The sequence below is a fragment of the Dunckerocampus dactyliophorus genome, chromosome 3, assembly GCF_027744805.1.
Source record: "Dunckerocampus dactyliophorus isolate RoL2022-P2 chromosome 3, RoL_Ddac_1.1, whole genome shotgun sequence".
Classification (NCBI taxonomy): Eukaryota; Metazoa; Chordata; class Actinopteri; order Syngnathiformes; family Syngnathidae; genus Dunckerocampus; species Dunckerocampus dactyliophorus.
This window is the reverse complement of record NC_072821.1, coordinates 8,338,285-8,356,088: the sequence shown is the minus strand read 5'-3', so window position 1 is coordinate 8,356,088 and position 17,804 is coordinate 8,338,285. Positions and strand designations below refer to the sequence as shown.

Genomic DNA, 17,804 nt, shown 5'->3' with positions numbered 1-17,804 from the left:
TTAAAAATCATTTGGAAATCCATTTATTTATCCATTCTCTGTATCGCTTGTCCTCATTAGGGTCACCGGTAATCTGGAGCCATAGAAATAATAGCTATTGCCAACATATATTGTTTGTGAACGACACTACTGTGTTTTTGCATTTTCACAATCTTGATGGACATGTGAGTGTAAAAATAATTGAAGCACTGTTAATATCATTTTTAAAAGTTAATGATGATGGACAACAGGAAAAACAAAGTACTTCGGATGTAACTCACACAGCTGACTATCATTCTTAATTGTCATACAAATGCAAAAATAAGTTAAACATTGTTAATAGTAAACAATAACACACTCTACCTTAACTGTATAAACAAGTGGCGATTAAAATTTGTATAATACAACATAAAGAAAAAGCTATTTGGATGACGGGTATGAAGAAATGAAGAAATGTGACCAGTCTCTTGTTTTGCCCCATGTAGGTGGGTGTGGCATAGGAGAGGGTATTTATGTTCAGACTTTAGAAGCTGCACCAGAAGGTCTAACACCACCCTCAGTAACAGCATCTGGTCCTGGTGTCTTAGAGATCCACTGGTCTCCCCCCGAAAAAAGCAATGGCCTCATCACCTCCTACCATATATACAGGTAACATACTCAAATGCAATATATTTATTGACTTCTTCATATTGCTGCTACAAGTTGTCTGATGTTTGTCAAGTGTTTAGTGTTAGCATTACACAACTATCTATACTCCACAAATGCATGCATGTAGTGCAGATTAGGCTCAAAGTTTTAGGTAATAGGTCTTCAAGCAGAGCAGCTACTTATATACGTGCATGTGCCACTCCTGTGTGTTTTAAGTCACGCTGAAGGTCGGGGGATGCTTGTTGACCAAAGTGTGTGTGATTTGTATGCAGGGTCAGACGGGACTAAGCTCTTTAAGTCCTCAGGAAACACACATTAGCATAGAAGTATACATACACACTGTGACACACCTGGCATGACGAGACTCAGGCAGACAGGGACTAGCAATAGTAGCAATATTTTTCTCTCTCTCAAACACACACACACTCACGTGTCCACTTCAGTGTACCAGACTTGGATTTTGGACTTTATTGCATTTTATCTAGGGATTCTTTATCTACTTTGTTTATAGTTTTAATGTCACAACTTGCTATTATAGCAAGTGGTGTTACTTCAGGATGCAGATACCTGGCAGCGGGTGCAGTCAATGGAGTCTTTTATTAAAGCAAAAACAGAGGTAGCTTCCAAGAACTGAACTAGTTTAAGTAATAAAGTAAAAAGAATAATACTAGGCTGGCTAGGGAGCTCACACTACTGCTTACCTCAATACAAGAAGAATGTAACATGCAGGTAGTAAAGTCCTTGCAAAACAAACAGCCAAGTGTGAAGACTTGAAAAGACAATGATTCGGCAACTAGCAGGAAGACACAGCGGTACTAAATGACAAACTCAGGTGTGCTGAAAGTGCTCTGAACAGAAAATAAAGGTGACGCATACAGAGAAAAACAGGAAATTATGGTACAAAATAGGAGAGAGAAACAGGAAATCATAGTGGAAACAATGAATACCAGGTCCAAGGTCCAATCTGTCACGCGGAACGTGACGTGTAAATTATACATTTACATATGTACAGTACATAAATCACAGTCAGTCACAAAAATCGACAACATCCTCACAAAATATGGCTTGATAGTGTGATTAATTTAGTGATTTCTTTCCCAAGGTCCCCAGTGGAAACAGAGGAGGAACTGCTGGTTTTCATCTGGTCTAGAGGACCACTGGAGTTTTTTGATGCAAGCCCTTCCTTGGAGCCCTTCACCTCCTACTGGTACAGGGTTCAAGCTTACAACTCTAAAGGTTCAACTCTGAGTCACAGGACGCTAGCCCGGACACTGTCAGCAGTACCAAAGGATATGGCTCCTCCCACTGGCACGCCCACTGGTGCGTCACTTGAAAACAAAATAGAGTTTTTGCTCTGCATGTAATTAGTAATATTTCTGCATGTCCAACACAGGTGCATACTCTATCCATCTGAAATGGAGTGAACCAAAAGAGCCCAACGGTCTCATTACGAATTATAAACTAATTTACAAGAAGCGGCAGCTGGACCCGACACTCAACTCACCTGCAGTGATTGCACTCACTGTGGAGGTACAAGCCCAAGCATACACACATGCACTCTGTCTAATGCTTTTGTATGGAGTCAGTATATTGTCAAAATAGAGTCAAGAGACACTTTGGCTGTGGACAGAGGTAATAATGATCAGTTTAGAAATATTCATTTAACAAAATGTTTAATAATGTGGTTGTGGTTGTGGTTGTAGTTTAAACCTGAGTAACACCAGAGTTTGAATGAGTCGGAATGCCGTCGGAATGAAAATTCCTGGTTCATTCTTGGATATTGAAAGTGCATTTTTTTCACTCTTACTCCATGTTTAATATGTTAGCACACACTGTGCTAACAGGCGGAGTCTGGAATTGACCGCTTGTACCGATGTGCCAATATCAGGTCGATATAATGCGGTATTTGTTTTTTTTGCTGACATCAGCCTGTTGAAGACAGTTTTTTCTGAAAGAGGAATCTTGTCACGTTTTAATCTCACAAGATTTTGTTACACGAGTTCTTTTGAGACCCCTACATCACCATCCACCAGTACAAGCCTGGAGTTTGTTTTTCAGAGAGAAGATTATAACGTCACCGTTTGATGTGTGTGGCAACAGCCAGTGTGCTAGCATGAATTAAGTTGAGGTTGGCAACAAACAGATATGCACATTAGCATTCAATAACGTCATCAAACCTTACCTATATTCCCACATCGTATCAGCATTTGGGACTAAATATGGGATGAAAGAAAAACTGTGAAGTTGCGATATTGTGAGGGACGACTGTATCTTTCGCTTCATAAAATACTGCAAAAATAGGCATATTTCACATATAGTGGCAAATGGTGATTAATCATGATTAATTAATTAGAAAACTTTGATTCACATTTTTTTTATCATTTTACAGCCCTAATTTTTTGTTATCATTGCACCTGAACGTTTCCTGCAGCCAGGTTCAGTCCGTAGGGGCAGCTGCCCTTTGGTTGGGGACATGTGGAATAAACCATTAAAGTGTTAATACGGGAGGTAAGGAGGAGAAGAGGAACAATATGTCAGTATGTGTAGTAACAAATGTCAGTATACAGTATAAGTAAAAGTGGAGTGGAGGAACAAGAGGCTGGGTGAGACAGGGTGATAGATCAGGGCAAAGAGAATGAATGGAGGAGAAGAGATACAAGTATAGATCTGTATTCTGTCCAAACGCGTGGCCTCTTCTCCCTCTGTGACCTTTGCCTTGTCACTCATAATTAATACAAGATGTAAATGGAGACCTTTCACCTTCTCATTGATATGGAACACTCCATGTTTGTGTGTGGGTGGCTGGGTGTGCGAGACAAGCTCATTGATATGGCATAGACATATTTTGGTGACGGTCATTTGTCACACACCTGCCTTTGATGCACAGGCACTCTATTGTTGTACACGAGTACACAAAGAAAGTGTCAATGAGTGAAAAAATTGTAAGTAAACTACAATACAGCAGATTACTATACTGTATTATAATGCAACATTCCAGACTGTCGGACATACTAAAGTGACTTAGTATGTCTGTCAGGCAGCCTTTTATAAATGCATTTTACCAAATAACGTCATACGACGAGGCTATAGTAACGTACAGACAGCCCGTGTTAAATTGCGCGTTTCAACAGTATACATATCAATAAATGGAATTTATAGCAGCAACTTTCAAAGTGGGGGGCACCAGACTTCAGGGGATGCTCAGCAGCTTGAGAAAAATAAAGAAAACACTTTTTAAAAACCAAGCTAAACTGAAGGCAAAATGAATCAATTTTTAGTTCCTACAGTGAGAAAGTATTACATGATTATGACTTTTACATCAAAAGGTCTTGAAGTTGAGAGCTTTAGCCACAGTCACATTCAACATTCTTATCATGACCACATCTTTTTTGCTCTCCTTTTTTTAAATTCACATTCCTCAGTTCAGTGTGGGTGTGTGTATGTGTGTGTGTGTATTGATCTCAGGCTGGGTTGGGAACCCTGCTCTGTGCCAGCCTGGCTGATTAATGGGGTCGTCATGGCAATCGGACGGAATGAGGGTACGAAGCACAGGCGGCCTGCTTCACTGGACCCCTACATGCTGCTTGGCACAAACACACAAATGCACACACACTTACAGTCTCTCACACACACATACAACCTCACACCACACATTTCCCCTCTCCATGCCTTGCAACTCGGTGACAGACGTGTTAGTCATTCAGACAAGGCTGTCAAGGCTTACTTTCTTGTGTTCTGGCTCTATTTTTGGACCAACTTTTTTCCCTCTATTCTCTTAAATCCATTTTAATTGCTGTTTTTTACCTCCACCAAGGAAGTTATCATGTGATGCATTTTTTGCATTTTCCATACTGTGATATGCATTACTTTAACAAAACACATTTGCAAGCAGGTGTGGTCATGTATGAATGAATGAATGCAATGTTATGTTGTCTTTCATTGTGTTATTTATGCCTCTTCATATTTCATGACAAGTGATTCACAACAAATTAAATGGCACAAAGATACATGAAAAAGCAAAGCTTGTCCCACGAAACAGATAAATAAGAGAGGAAAGGCACTCAGGAGAAAAAGGTGTTAATGTTGCTGCTTACAGTAAATTAAATTTCTTTTCTCCTGAGCTCAATGGAATTATGGTTAGTACGTGTTTTCTGAACAAATGTCCTTTTTTCATTTCTGAGGCATAGCAGCATGTCATGCATCATGACATGACCTATGGTAAACTGACTGATCACTGCACTCCTGTCCACATGTCAAGCAAGTGATGTTACGTAATGAAAGCCAGCCTGACTTTCATTTTCACTATCACAGTTTAATCACATGACACATCATGGCGCCTCTATTTGTACGCAAATTTAACGCCTGCCTAGCTGGTGCAGTGAATTATGATATGAAGCGACAGACAGACTTTGGAGTGCTCAGCCTTGGTGGAGGTCTGTGCTCTACTGCGTACCATTTTGATGCTTCCTATTCATTCTCACCCTCCTTTTTTATAGTTAATTTCCACACTAGACTAATTCTCATTACTCAGGTTTATTTTTGCTTGATCACCACATTCTGAGTGGAGACTTTAGAGGACAAAAGCTCCACCTTTTTTTTGTGAAACTTGCTGCAGACTTTACTATACCATGCCTTTCTGCATTTTACTTAGAGCCTTCATTCCTGTGTGTTATTCCTTTATTTCTCATTTCAATCTGCCTATCATGCCACAATCCAATTTTCTGTCTAGTTTCATTGCTCTTTTCCGCTCTATAGTTTCTACCTCCTTCTTTCTCCTCTTTACTGTCTCGTTCTTTAACTCCCTAGCTTGGCTCTCCCAGATGTTTCTCTGTGGCCCTTAGGGACCCCTGGAGAAAAGAGACCACACGCATGTACAGTATATGGGTCATTCTCCTGAAAGGGGTACCAAAAGCGTAACATAGCAAGCAGAAACTTAAGTTAACAATTTGCATATTAAAATAAGGTATCGCTTGTTCTGTTTCAGTCTCAGAAGAATATATATGTATGTGTGTGTATATATATATATATATATATATATATATATATATATATATATATATATATATATATATATATATATATATATATATATATATACACACACACACACACACACCATGGAATCAGGGCACTGTTTACTGATATCTCAATTGTAACATTTGCATAAAAATGCTTTTTTTATTTACTCTTTTTTTTATGAATTCTTTATTTGCACATTGAATGAGTAAATAAATGAGTTTTAATTGAAAGAATTTGAAAAAACAAGTTTGCCATTTTCGGGTCAGTCTGCTGAAAGGGGTACCAAAAGTGTGACATAGAAAGCAAAATTGAAAATAATTTTCTAACCAATTTGCATATTAAAATACTTTCACTTGAATATATATTACACTCTTATTATTATTATTATTATATTATCTGTATCTATCACTATAAATGCTTTAAAGTTGCCGTAATTTGACACAAACGGAAACGTAAGTTGAATGTAACACAAAGCTAGTGGATGGACCGTGCCAGACTCAACATTGTGGTCTTCAAAGCATTGTTAGATAGCACAAGAGTAACACACTGCACCTCACGATGTAAAAAAACCCCCAGTGTATTGATTAGAAAAAATGGACCAGTACAACTTTTGAATGTAACATGTATCATGGACACAACGGTCGTCCCTCGTTTGCTTTTAATTCGTTCTAGATCCAACCATGATAAGTGAATTTCTGCAAAGTAGGATTCAATATTAATAAACGGAATACACTAGGTACCCAACTTACGAACACCCAACTAGCGAACATTCGCGGATACGAACACAAGCCGACTGGTCTATAATTTATATTATTTTGCCTTGCAGTTGCTTAATCAGTATTTATACTGCTACTGTACATGCTTGACCAGTAGAGGGCACTGTGACACTGCTAATGGGACCAACAGAGGCAGCGTTAGAGCTAATGGGACCAACAGAAGAAGAGTTAGACGCTGGGGAGATAAAGCTAAATGGAAAGCTAAATTATACAACCCGGACAGAGCGTGTGATTAAAGTTTATGGAGAGTTAATAGGCCTGCTTAATTCTACACCACCCACAGAACACTACTTCTTTTAGAAGAGTCTTAACGACGACCACGATTTGTCCTTTTTTTCATTAACTCCTCCTCCAACTCCACCACAACGACGTATGCTCGACCACTCCTCTTCAAAGGTAAATAACATTTATCATTATGTTTTATTATATCACTTTTATTATTGTTTTTTTCATTAATTATCCTCGTTTGATATTACTACTGCATCCAAACTCATATTTACATACATACGCATATACTATATACTGTATATATGTATACATGTACATGTAGTACCTATATAATTGGTAATATTACCTTTTCCCCAACTACTATTTTTACTACTACTACTACTATTACTTAAGAACAATTCGACATAAGAACGGTCGTCTGGAACCAATTGTGTTCGTAAGTTGGGGACTTAGTGTATTTCCATAGTTACAGCATAAGAAAACTATGACCTTCTAAACGTTATTGATTCAATTTTATTCTATACGTTTTTTTTACAGACATTAATTAATGTAGACATGAATTAACACCCCAATTATCACCTTTACACTCTTCTTATTATTTGTGTATGCTACATTGCGCAACACTGATGCGCAGGCTACGGGATCACTGCAGGTATATAAGAGACGGCCACCGCTCATAGCATTTAGCAAGCTACCGAATAGAGTGAAATGGAGTGGGGAAGAATGACTAAGTAAGAAACCAAAAACTCACCACTTCCACATGGAGTGGGAGGTGAACTTTTTTCACTCTATCATGTCAGTCATGCCACGGCTGACTCCATGCACTGTTGTATCTATGGTACTGTAATGTGTCATCAGTAATGTTTCATCAATGTAACATTCCTGATGCCTGTTACCAGAATACTACATATTACTTGTCTTTCAAGATTTTTGACTAATAATAGGCCATAGGCCACAAACAGCAATCATTTATTATTACATTTTTGCAAAACTGCGATAGAGCGATGTTCGAACTGCGATGTAATGAGGGTGGACTGTACGCCATATTTCTGATTTTGAATCAGTGTCACTTTCATTATTGTTTCAATTTTAACCAAAAAAGGGAGAAATAACACGCAAATACTCTGAAGTTCATATTGTGTGTCAAGTCAGAGGTCAGTTCACTTGCATAAGTCTATTTCACACTGTTTCCCCCGTTTATTCAATGTGTTTGCAGTATATTTTTATTTGGTTAGAGCTGCAAATCACTGTCGTCTGTTCGTCATGCCCCCTGAAGTGACAGTACCCGCTCTGGTACCCCCTTCAGAAGAATCACCCATATGTGAATATGTGCACACGTTTCTGTACTCCTGTGTGCACGGGTACCATTTTTGTTTTCATGTGTTTGTGCATCAGGGTGTGTGTGTCTCTCACTCTAAGTGTGCCGTATTAATACATCCCATTGATCAGAGCAGGACCCCTGACAGTCATCATCCCTGAGAACCATCTGGCCGACGCCTGACGCTCCCTCACCCAAACACAAGCTGACACCCTATTAATCTGCTTGCGGCATGCATACATACGTGTGTGTGTGTGTGTCCGTCCCCATGTGAACAAATGAGTGTGTGGAAGACATTGTTTAATGTGTATGTTAGAGATTAAGTGCAAGAGTATGCGCTTACATTTTCGCCATGCACCTGGCTCAGCATGTGTGTGCGCGCGTGTGTGTGCTCCCCATGCACACACATGCAAGCATGCACACACATCATCCGCCAACAACAGCCGGTGCGGAAGGGAGCTGAAGGGTGCTTGGAAATTAAGGTTATTACACAAATTGAGCCATATGGTCTAAATATTTCAGAGCTGAAATTTACTAGGCAATAAAAATGGCCCCTACCTCGGTAATGGTGTAAATTACAGCTTAACCACCAGCGCTAATGATGTCCTTCTGTACGCCCTGTAACCAACCGTACATGAAGGACACATTGTTTAAAAAACACCCCAGGAAAGGGAGAGAAAAGGAGGGATGGGAAGGAGCGCAACAAGGAAATGGCGATGGAGGGAAGGGGGAAGGAAGAGCGGGAAGAGAGCAGAAAGGAAATGGAAGAGAAGAATTACAAAAAATAATAGGAAGAGATTGATGGAGGGAGCAGAGTCAGAGAGAGAGCAAGCAGCATGTTTACAATCTGTTAGTTTACCATTAAGGGCCCATCAGAGAGCGGGGGCCAGCCAGCCAACTGTGTTTCAAGCCAACAGGAGCTTTCAGACATGGCACGTGTGTATTTAATCATACACACTTGGAAGATGTATCAGCCTTTTATTAGTAGTTAAACAAATAAGCGTGGCTTGAAGTGCTACATGAATACAAAGTGTGGCATTACTTGTCAAATGATATGGACTTTGTCATATGGATTGACTTGAATGGGGTGTGTGTATATGTTGCAGCCAGTTAGCTTAGCATAGCATACAATGTCGGTGCTGCCTTTTTCATGCAAATCTACAAAAAAGAATGCATAAGACTGACTATTTGTGACTTCATTTGTTGGCATGTGAACCATAGACCACTATGATGGTCAAGGACTGTGTCCTTTAAAGTGGAAGAGTTCGGGTTTTGTATTTTGGGACTCTTTGCAATGGAAACAAAAGGGGTAAAAATTACTATTTCACAAAATGTGTTGGCTACTTGCTTTGTTAGCCAGCTTACTCAGCAACTACATTAGAGATTTCAACAAAGCCTAGTAGGGGGCTTGCACATGGAGTCAAAAAAGGCGTATTAACTTTTGGTGCAGATTCCAGTTGAGGAATTTATTTTATTTATACTTTCATTTATTTGCAGGCCACTAACTGTACATTGGAGTTAGGTAGGGTTGTGACCCACCAGATCCAGTGGTGAAAAAAAGCTTGCTTTGTATGGCAGGCCACCGATAGGACTGTAGTGGAACGGCCCACATATTGCCCCACATATTCAGAAGTACAACGCTGTATACTATATGGCTGTAATTACTTCTTCATGTGTAAAACTGAATTTAAAAACCGATGCTACTCCCCACCCACATATGAGTTCAATTTCCAGAAATCTCCACTACACAGAACAGAACAAGAGTGAAACATTTTCAACAACATCAGAGAAACACAGTTGCCTTTCATTCACATGTTGCATTTAACCCTCTAAGTCTCTGCTGCTACCTTTACATTTCTGAGCCACAGAAGCATGCAGGGATCAAGGCTAGCTCCAAGAACAAGAATGGCCAGGCTTTGCCCTTGCTTTTTTTTAATAAGCCAGGGACACAAAGGAGTGAAGGGAATAGGTAGCAACGCAAGAGGGTAGAATGATGATGAGGATATTGGGAAAAGAAGCCAGGTGAAGAGCGGAAGGCGGGATAAGAGGAGTTGGTTGCAGAGTTCATTAGGCCCTCCAGCCTATCATACCTCTTCGTTAGAGGTCTCCATCTCTGATTGGAGGGCTCTCAACATTTTGCATAAACAGTCAAATAATCAGACTGCCATGTTCGCTCTCCTCCTTCCTAGAATCTCCATTTTCTCATGTTTTCACAACTCCTCCCTCTAAAATGCTGTACTGCGCTACATCTGGGTTTTCTATACCTCAGTGCCAAATAACAGTGTTTACGTCTTTCTCCCCTTCCATCTCCCTCACACTCTTGCAAGCGATAATTTCTCAAGTGAGTTTTTAGACTTTCTTCCTATCTCCCAGTAATGACAGGTTGTGTATTATTTTGTGTCTAGTGTGAAAAGGCTCCGCCATCCAAGCGTGCTGCCCCTCCACTTGTCCTAATGGCCGTTGAGTCCTGCAGCAGCGATAGGATGGTCATCACTTCAAAGAAATGTTGAGTGTGAGAGTGAATACATGAGAGTCTGTGTGTGTTTGTTTTTTCTAAAGTGGCTGCTATTTTTGAGCATAGTCGGGCGTGGAGGAGTCGTCCTTGTCTGATGCAGGCATGGAGGCACTCTTCGGTTTTGTGGTCTGCATACAGGATTGATCAGATTTACATGTAAGGAATTGGTTTGTTTGTCTTATGAAGGGGTGATAGACATGGATAAACTCTTTAAAAAAACTGAGTTTATGATGGTATTACATTATCATTGCATAGTATAAGGCTGTGTATGATTTAGCCTCCAACAGCTGTGTCCATAGGGGTTTATGGTCAACACTCTCTCACAGTCACAATCAACAACCAATGAATTCTATTGATCCAGGATGTTTGATGTAGCTGAGACCTAAGGTCAACTGTGTAGTTTGTGCGTGCTGGGTGCAATTCTTTACTGACCATTTTAAATGTGTAGATATTATTTTCCTATATGTATCAATGTCGAAAGATGTTTGAGGTAGCTGGGGTCAACTGTCAAAGCTATAGGGCATTTGGGTGTAATCCTCACACTTTCACAAATCATTGCTCTGCATTCACAAAGTTCTGCAGAGTGCAATGCTCAACAAATTCCTTTAAAGCTTTCCAATGTGTTTATAACTGTCATCTACGACAGTTTTCTCCTTCAGTCAGTTGTGTCATTTATCTTTAGGAAAGTGCATTTGGAGAAAGCTGTCATTTGATCATTGTTTATATGCTGTAGACTCCACTTCATCAATACTGGCATTAATTAATGTCTGTTGTAGCCTACTCCGTTTTTAGAACCCTTGATTAGAAATGCAGTGAAATACATTAGAACCTCCTAAAAATCAAATGCACATGCAGTCGTACAATGTGAAATTAACCAAGAATTTCAAGGAAAATACTGATCTCAGTGAGCATCAATGGATGTGTTATGAGAAAGAACTTGCTTACTGTTGGAGAAAGTGGCGAGTCCAGAGGTCTTTTTGTAAAACTGGCACAATTTGAGAATTTCATTTGTTCGTTTTCAAATAAATTATTTTGGCAAATTCCATATTGTGTTGTCAGTACCTGAAAAGGGATGAGCTGCTTATTTTGAGTGATATGTTCTATGTGACTAATGCTGTTCCGTGACCAGAAGGAGAAATTTAGCATTTTTTTGTTTTGCAGGATGTTAGGATTGTTCTAGATGGGTGTAAGTTGGCCTGGGATGAGAGAAGGCCTTGTTATTTTCAGAAATTCCCATCAGGCTAACAGAGACATGTTGACATTATTTTTCCAGAAGTGGTGTTTTTTTTTTTTTTTATTTTGGCGCTAATAAAGGGTAGGTCTGCAGTATTAATTTCCTTGCAACATGATTGTTCGATATCCTTTCACAGTTTGTCAGATGGGTTTGGATTAAGCCGTTTTAAGATGTATTGTAGCCGCTTAATAATGGAGGAAGTTAGGTACTTCTAAGTATTTTGAGGTTGTAAAGCTTCAAGCTTATACGTGATGGTTTATTTTTCCATTACACTTTAGAAATAAATTAGTCACCAGGTGCTAGGGGGTTTAACTAGGATCATCGAGAAGAGGTCGTTGATCTTTGGCAAAATCAGCATTTGTTGCTCAGCATTTGTTGCTCCCTTACCAATGAGTGACAACGGCACGTGATTCCACTGAGTAAGATCATCTTCTATTGTTTTGTGTATTGGAGTGTAATTCAGACATATCAAGTCTGACAGCCTGGAGGAAATGTTGATATTTAATAGTGTTTGACTGCAGGAAAATTGAGTTTTGAATCACACAGTTGATATGGAATAATCTGATAGAGATGAGAATGTGTTTATTACTGTAACTGTTGAAGAGAGAGAAGTTTGTGAATTTTGGAGAAAGAGTAATGCATCATCTGTGGAAAATTTTATTTCATGTTGTATATTTATCATTTGTATTCCATCAATGTTTTTCTTTGTCGGAAGGCTGCCGCTAATGGCTCAATAGATGTTGTAAAAAAGTATGGTGAGAGGGAGCAGCCTTGCGTAGCGCCTCTCTGGTACCCCTTTTCCACTGTGCCTGGTTCAGAGCTTTTTGTGGATCTGGTTCTTGGAGCTTTGCTATTCCATTGTCATGGTTCCACAATTGGTTCGAACTGAAGCTGTGTTTTTTTTGTTCACTTCTGGCTCCAAAAGCTTGCTGGGCTGAGTGGGCGAATTGTTTTCATAATGTGGGCGGGGTACCTTAAAAAAAAAAAAAAGTCTGCGAATTACCTTCATCTTTATTACATTACATTGCAAACTAACAATGTAAAACGCTCCGAAAACATAGACCAGAGGAAACTTGCTGCCTCTTGTCCATTTGGACATCCGAAGAAGTCCGGTATAAATTTGAAAGGCCGACAAGAAAGAACCCAGCTAATAGTTGGAATGCATCAGAGGCGAGATGGCTTCTGTGGGTTTTGGTCGGTCTTTCAAACAAATAAATAACAAACTTAAGAAATTAAAGAAGAACTACAGAGACCAAAAGAAAGACGCAGGCAGGAGTGGCAGTGGTCGGAGGAGAGTGATGCCTTATTTTGAGGAGCTCAACAAAGTTTTGGGCCAGACCAGCATGTCAGCTTGCTGGTGGGTTAAATAAACTCCACCGAAACCCTGGAAGCCGTCACAACAGAAGACCCAGGAACAAGTCAGACCTGCGTGGACTCCCGTAAGTTGTATTTGTTTCATTTAATGTTCATGGCACAGTTTTGTGTATAAATAGCAGCCTGCTGTTAACGTGAGTGTGCTAGCTTGCTATTGTTGAAAGAATTAAAGCCTCGCCACCCTGCCCTTGTCATTTGTGCGTACGGCAGCAAACTAGTCTGTTATGTTATCAATTATGTTACTCTATTAGTTATGCTGTGCGTGTTGTTAGCCAAGTGGCTGCCTTTTATAAATAGTGTTTGGTCCGGATGTATGATATATGTGATGATTATTTCCAGCCTCCAAGCCAATGCTTTGCAGATGATTTTAAGATCAACACTGATGAGTGATATTAGACAGTAGTTAGAAGGGAGTATAGGACCCGTATAGTAAGTTAACAAGAAAGAAACCCAGGCGACTGCTCAGCATCACGCCAGCAGCCTGCAAGAAGCAGCTGTATGACCCTGGAGCGATGAGCACGAGCAGAGCAGAGAGAGAGCAAAGCCCACCTGCACACATTTGTATGCTGTAGAGAAGGCGGGGCCAGTCAGCTGCTTCCTTAAAACACGAGACAAGAGAAAATAAAAAAAGGGTGAATCACACAAAAAAGTGTTAAAACATAACTGGTTTATTACACCTGAGTTCTAGTAGAAAAGGTTATAAAATCGTTTCTAAAGCTTTGGAACTCGAACGGACCACAATGACAGCCATGATCCACAAATGGCAAAAACATGGAACAGTGGTGAAGTCAAAGTCCCGGCCTGAATCCTATTGAGATGCTGTGGCACAACCTTAAAAAGGCGGTTCACGCTGAAAAACCGTACATTGTGGCTGAATGGCAGTAATTCTGCAAAGATGAGTGGGCCAAAATTCCTCCACAGTGCTGTAAAAGACCCATTGCAAGTTATTGCAAACGCTTGATTGTAGTTGTTGCTGCTAAGGGTGGCCCAACCAGTTGTTAGGTTTTTTTCACACAGGGCCATGTAGGTTTGGATTTTTTTCTCCCTTAATAATAATAAGTTTAATTTAAAAACTGCATTTTGTGTTCAGTTGTGTTGTCATTGACTAATATTTAAATATGATGATCTGAAACATTTAAGTGTGACAAATATGCAATACACCACTGTAATTGTTTTATATTTCATCTTAAAAACTGTATCTTCACTGTTCCGCTGCATTCACTGCATCTTACCTTATTTTGTGGTATTTTTCAGTTACATTTTCATTTTGACATACTATATTAACACAAAAAAACTGTCTAAAGAAGTCAAAAAAAAAAGTCTAAATTTCAAAAGCATAGTTACAAATTAGGAAACAACATAGTTGTATAGAATTATTCACATTAACTTTTAAAGAGTATGGCATGACTCACCTTCACATTGCACAATCATTCAAATTAAAAAGATGAGGTATGTTACTTTGTGGCTAGAATCATGCCATCCTTCTTTTCTCAACAGACTGGTCTTTAGCTGCATGTCATAAACAACTGCCACAGTCACATGAGAATGTACGCACTAAATATTTTGTTCCCGAGGTTGGGAGCCGCCAAAGCTAATCATGGCTGTCGGTGTGAAGTGGCCGTGCCTCTTCCAGACCCCTGCAGTCCCTCTCTACTTCTGTGCTGGCCACCCACACAACACATGCCTAATGGCACTCTTTGGGTCCAGCGGTGTGTGTGTTGTATGTGTGTGTGTGTGTGTGTGTGTGTCGCATGAACGTCTGTGTGTCAGGGTTTGTCTAACGCACACTGACTAGCAGGGACACCCACGCAGGGCATTTTGCAAACAGGCACAGGACAATTGTTCCGGCAGCAATGAATTAGGCAAATAAACATACACACACACGCACACACACGCGTGCACACACAAATGAAGAAGGCTTGCCAGCTTGGCATGGGGCACGAAAGAGCAGCGTGTGGTGCTCTGGCTCACCTCAGAAAGCTCCAAAAACAATTAGAGCTCTCTCAGCACCGCTCAGGCCACAGCTTGCACTAATAGACACGACTGCAGGACGGAAGTGACTTGAACTGCAGTGAACTTTGCTTGAATAGAATATGATCATAGCATGTTTCACCACACAGCACACAAGAAGAGGCAGGCCAGCATGGTGCTTTGTTATCGCTCCGGGACTTAATATAAGGGAGCAGGGAGGGCAGAGGTGGCATGTGGAGATAGACAAACCTGAGGCACACCAGTTACTGGACACGGTTCTCTCATGTATGATCACTCACTTTCCTGCTACCTGTGCATGTGTGTGAGAGAGAGACAAAGAAGTACATGTGTGAGTTGAGGCCATATGCTAATGCTGCTCTGTCCCCATGTCTCTGCAGGGCCCAGTGCTGGGGCCTTTGTGAGATAATCAGCATAATTCTTTTGACAAATACACATGGTTACTCTTAATTAGTATCACACACTGTTCCCCCCGGCTGCACCATGCCTCTCCACCTGAATATCATGCACACACAGAGATATGCACTTGTACACTCTTCTGGAAACTAATACAAAAACAAGATGCATGCAGATGTTTGGCTGTACATGCACACCCACATTTAGAAGGACCCTTGACCCTCCTGTATGGGTTGCACTTGAGGCCCCGCTGTGGCTTATGCACCAAACAGAAGACACAATAAACGTCTTGTCATTCTCCATCAATGTCATGCATTTAACCTTGTTTACACTTTCTCCACTTCCGCTGTTCCTCTGCAGGTCTCTCACTCCCTTTCCTTTCCCCTGCTTTTGTCATGATTAACTGAGGGACGTGATCATTCGCACATACATGTGCCCATGCAGATTGAGTTTAGGTTAACTTGAACTTTTCATGTCTCAAAAGGAAGCCAGTCCCATTTTCTTCATGTTGCCCTGCATTTTTTTTTTTGCAACAATTACTGCAAGTGTGATGCATTTGCAGATCAGACAAAACAAAATAAAAACTTTATGCACATGTTTAATCTTTGATTTGTTCATATTTCGAAACACTTTTTCCCATGGAATATAATATAAATAATCTGTTATGGGGTCTATCATCAAAACCATCATTAAAGCTTTTTTAACTGTAATTTTGTAAACATTTTAACATGCTTAACTGGCATACAAGTGCATAAAGAAGTTAACTATTGTTAAAATGTGGTGATGAACTTGTAGAGTAAGTGAGGAACGATGTTCTTTCTTTTTTTTGTTGTTAATGTCACGTTATTGCTGCTTCAGCCATATTGTGCTGAGCAGCCTGGACAGAGATGTGTGCAACAACCAACTGTGAGGCTAATTTGCATAAGATACCATCACGATTCAGTGTTGGGTTCCTAATTAGCGGGGATGTGTGCTGAAGGGGAGATGCCAAAGGCCCTGTGTTGGTACATTACATTCTTCTTTTATTATGGTTGTCACTTTAGCCATATTGTACTGAGCAACCAGGACAGAGACACACTTACCACATTCCTATGCATAATAAGTTACATTAATGGTTTTATGGTTGTAATCATATGCTTTGCCATCATTGGTGCCCTTATGTGGCGGCATCACAAAAGCAATTCAAAAGCCAAAGAAAGAGCCAAAACAGTTACGTGAGATGCTCAATGATCTTTGACTTCGGAAGGTTTTGAACTTAGAGGTTCCACAGTATTGCGTACATGAGGTTCTGCAATTTAGGATCAGATGGGACCACCTTTGTGTTGTCCTTCACAGCAGAGATTAGTGTGTCATCAGTTTGTTCTGGTGCTATAACTGTGTTGCCTCATCTTGTTAGTTTCTTTTTTCCGTGTGTATTAGGAAGAAAGTGTTATTAAGGGGGCTGTTAATAGAATGTAATAGTAGAGTGCTTCCATGCTTGAGCGTTTGATTACAGCCTGTGTGTGTGAGCAGTTAGGCTGATGTGCTCATTTTCATAGCGCTTGTGTGCGTGCACGTGTGTGTGCAGCGAGGGGGCTGTTAATGTGGTGCGTTCCAGCGATAAAGTGTTTGAATGTATTGCCATCTAGAGGCGTGTAGCAGAGTCTCGGCGCTCCTATAAAAGCTGCCAGTGCCAGATGCTGCTATTGACAATGTGCATATGTTAAGCGCTTTATAGGCCACATGCCTCACATATTTCACTGGCTTTTAAGGTAGAGAGATCTCTCATTCGCGCTCACTTAATCCGTCTCTCCCATTTGCAACATCTATCTCTCTTTTTTCTCACCTCTGATCAGCTCAATCTTTCAATGTCTCCCTCCCTTCCTCCTTATGTCAGTCCTCTTTTTATCTGCTTCATCTGTTATGTACCTACTCACCTTTTACCTTTCTTGCATCACTCCCCCTTAATTCTCTGCCCTATCATTACTTATATACTTGGTGTATTTATTTCTAGTCTTGTCCCTCCCTCCCGCTCTTCACTGCAAACTTGTGTGATTTGCAGGAGGATTTAGCTTGTCTAGGTGTCCAGGGACTTATTAATCCTATTTTACTGTGTATGACAAACACGTTGGCTTGCAGACATGTACACAGTCAAGACATGCATTTGGCTTATTGTTCAGGCAGTTCATCCTTGGTGCCATGCCACGCTGATTTGTCTGGCTTTTTCCTTTGATTCCGGTTTGAATTTGAGCCATTTGGATCCCCACCCGCTAATCTCTTTACATATGTTTACTTCTACGAGAATTAAAAAAATGCAGACTCCACTAAAGACAAATAAAACAGTCCAAT

General features: G+C 40.3%; 1 protein-coding gene across 3 annotated transcripts in view; it reads left to right on the top strand.

Moving 5' to 3' along the window:
- Positions 1 to 17,804, top strand: part of ush2a (Usher syndrome 2A (autosomal recessive, mild)) — a 186,853-nt gene that overhangs the window by 155,041 nt on the left and 14,008 nt on the right. For all 3 annotated transcript variants that reach the window (XM_054771236.1, XM_054771237.1, XM_054771238.1), the window contains 3 exons: positions 465 to 627; positions 1,730 to 1,947; positions 2,021 to 2,157. In XM_054771236.1, coding sequence (XP_054627211.1) covers positions 465 to 627; positions 1,730 to 1,947; positions 2,021 to 2,157 — 518 coding nt within the window. The remainder of the gene's footprint in view (positions 1 to 464; positions 628 to 1,729; positions 1,948 to 2,020; positions 2,158 to 17,804) is intronic.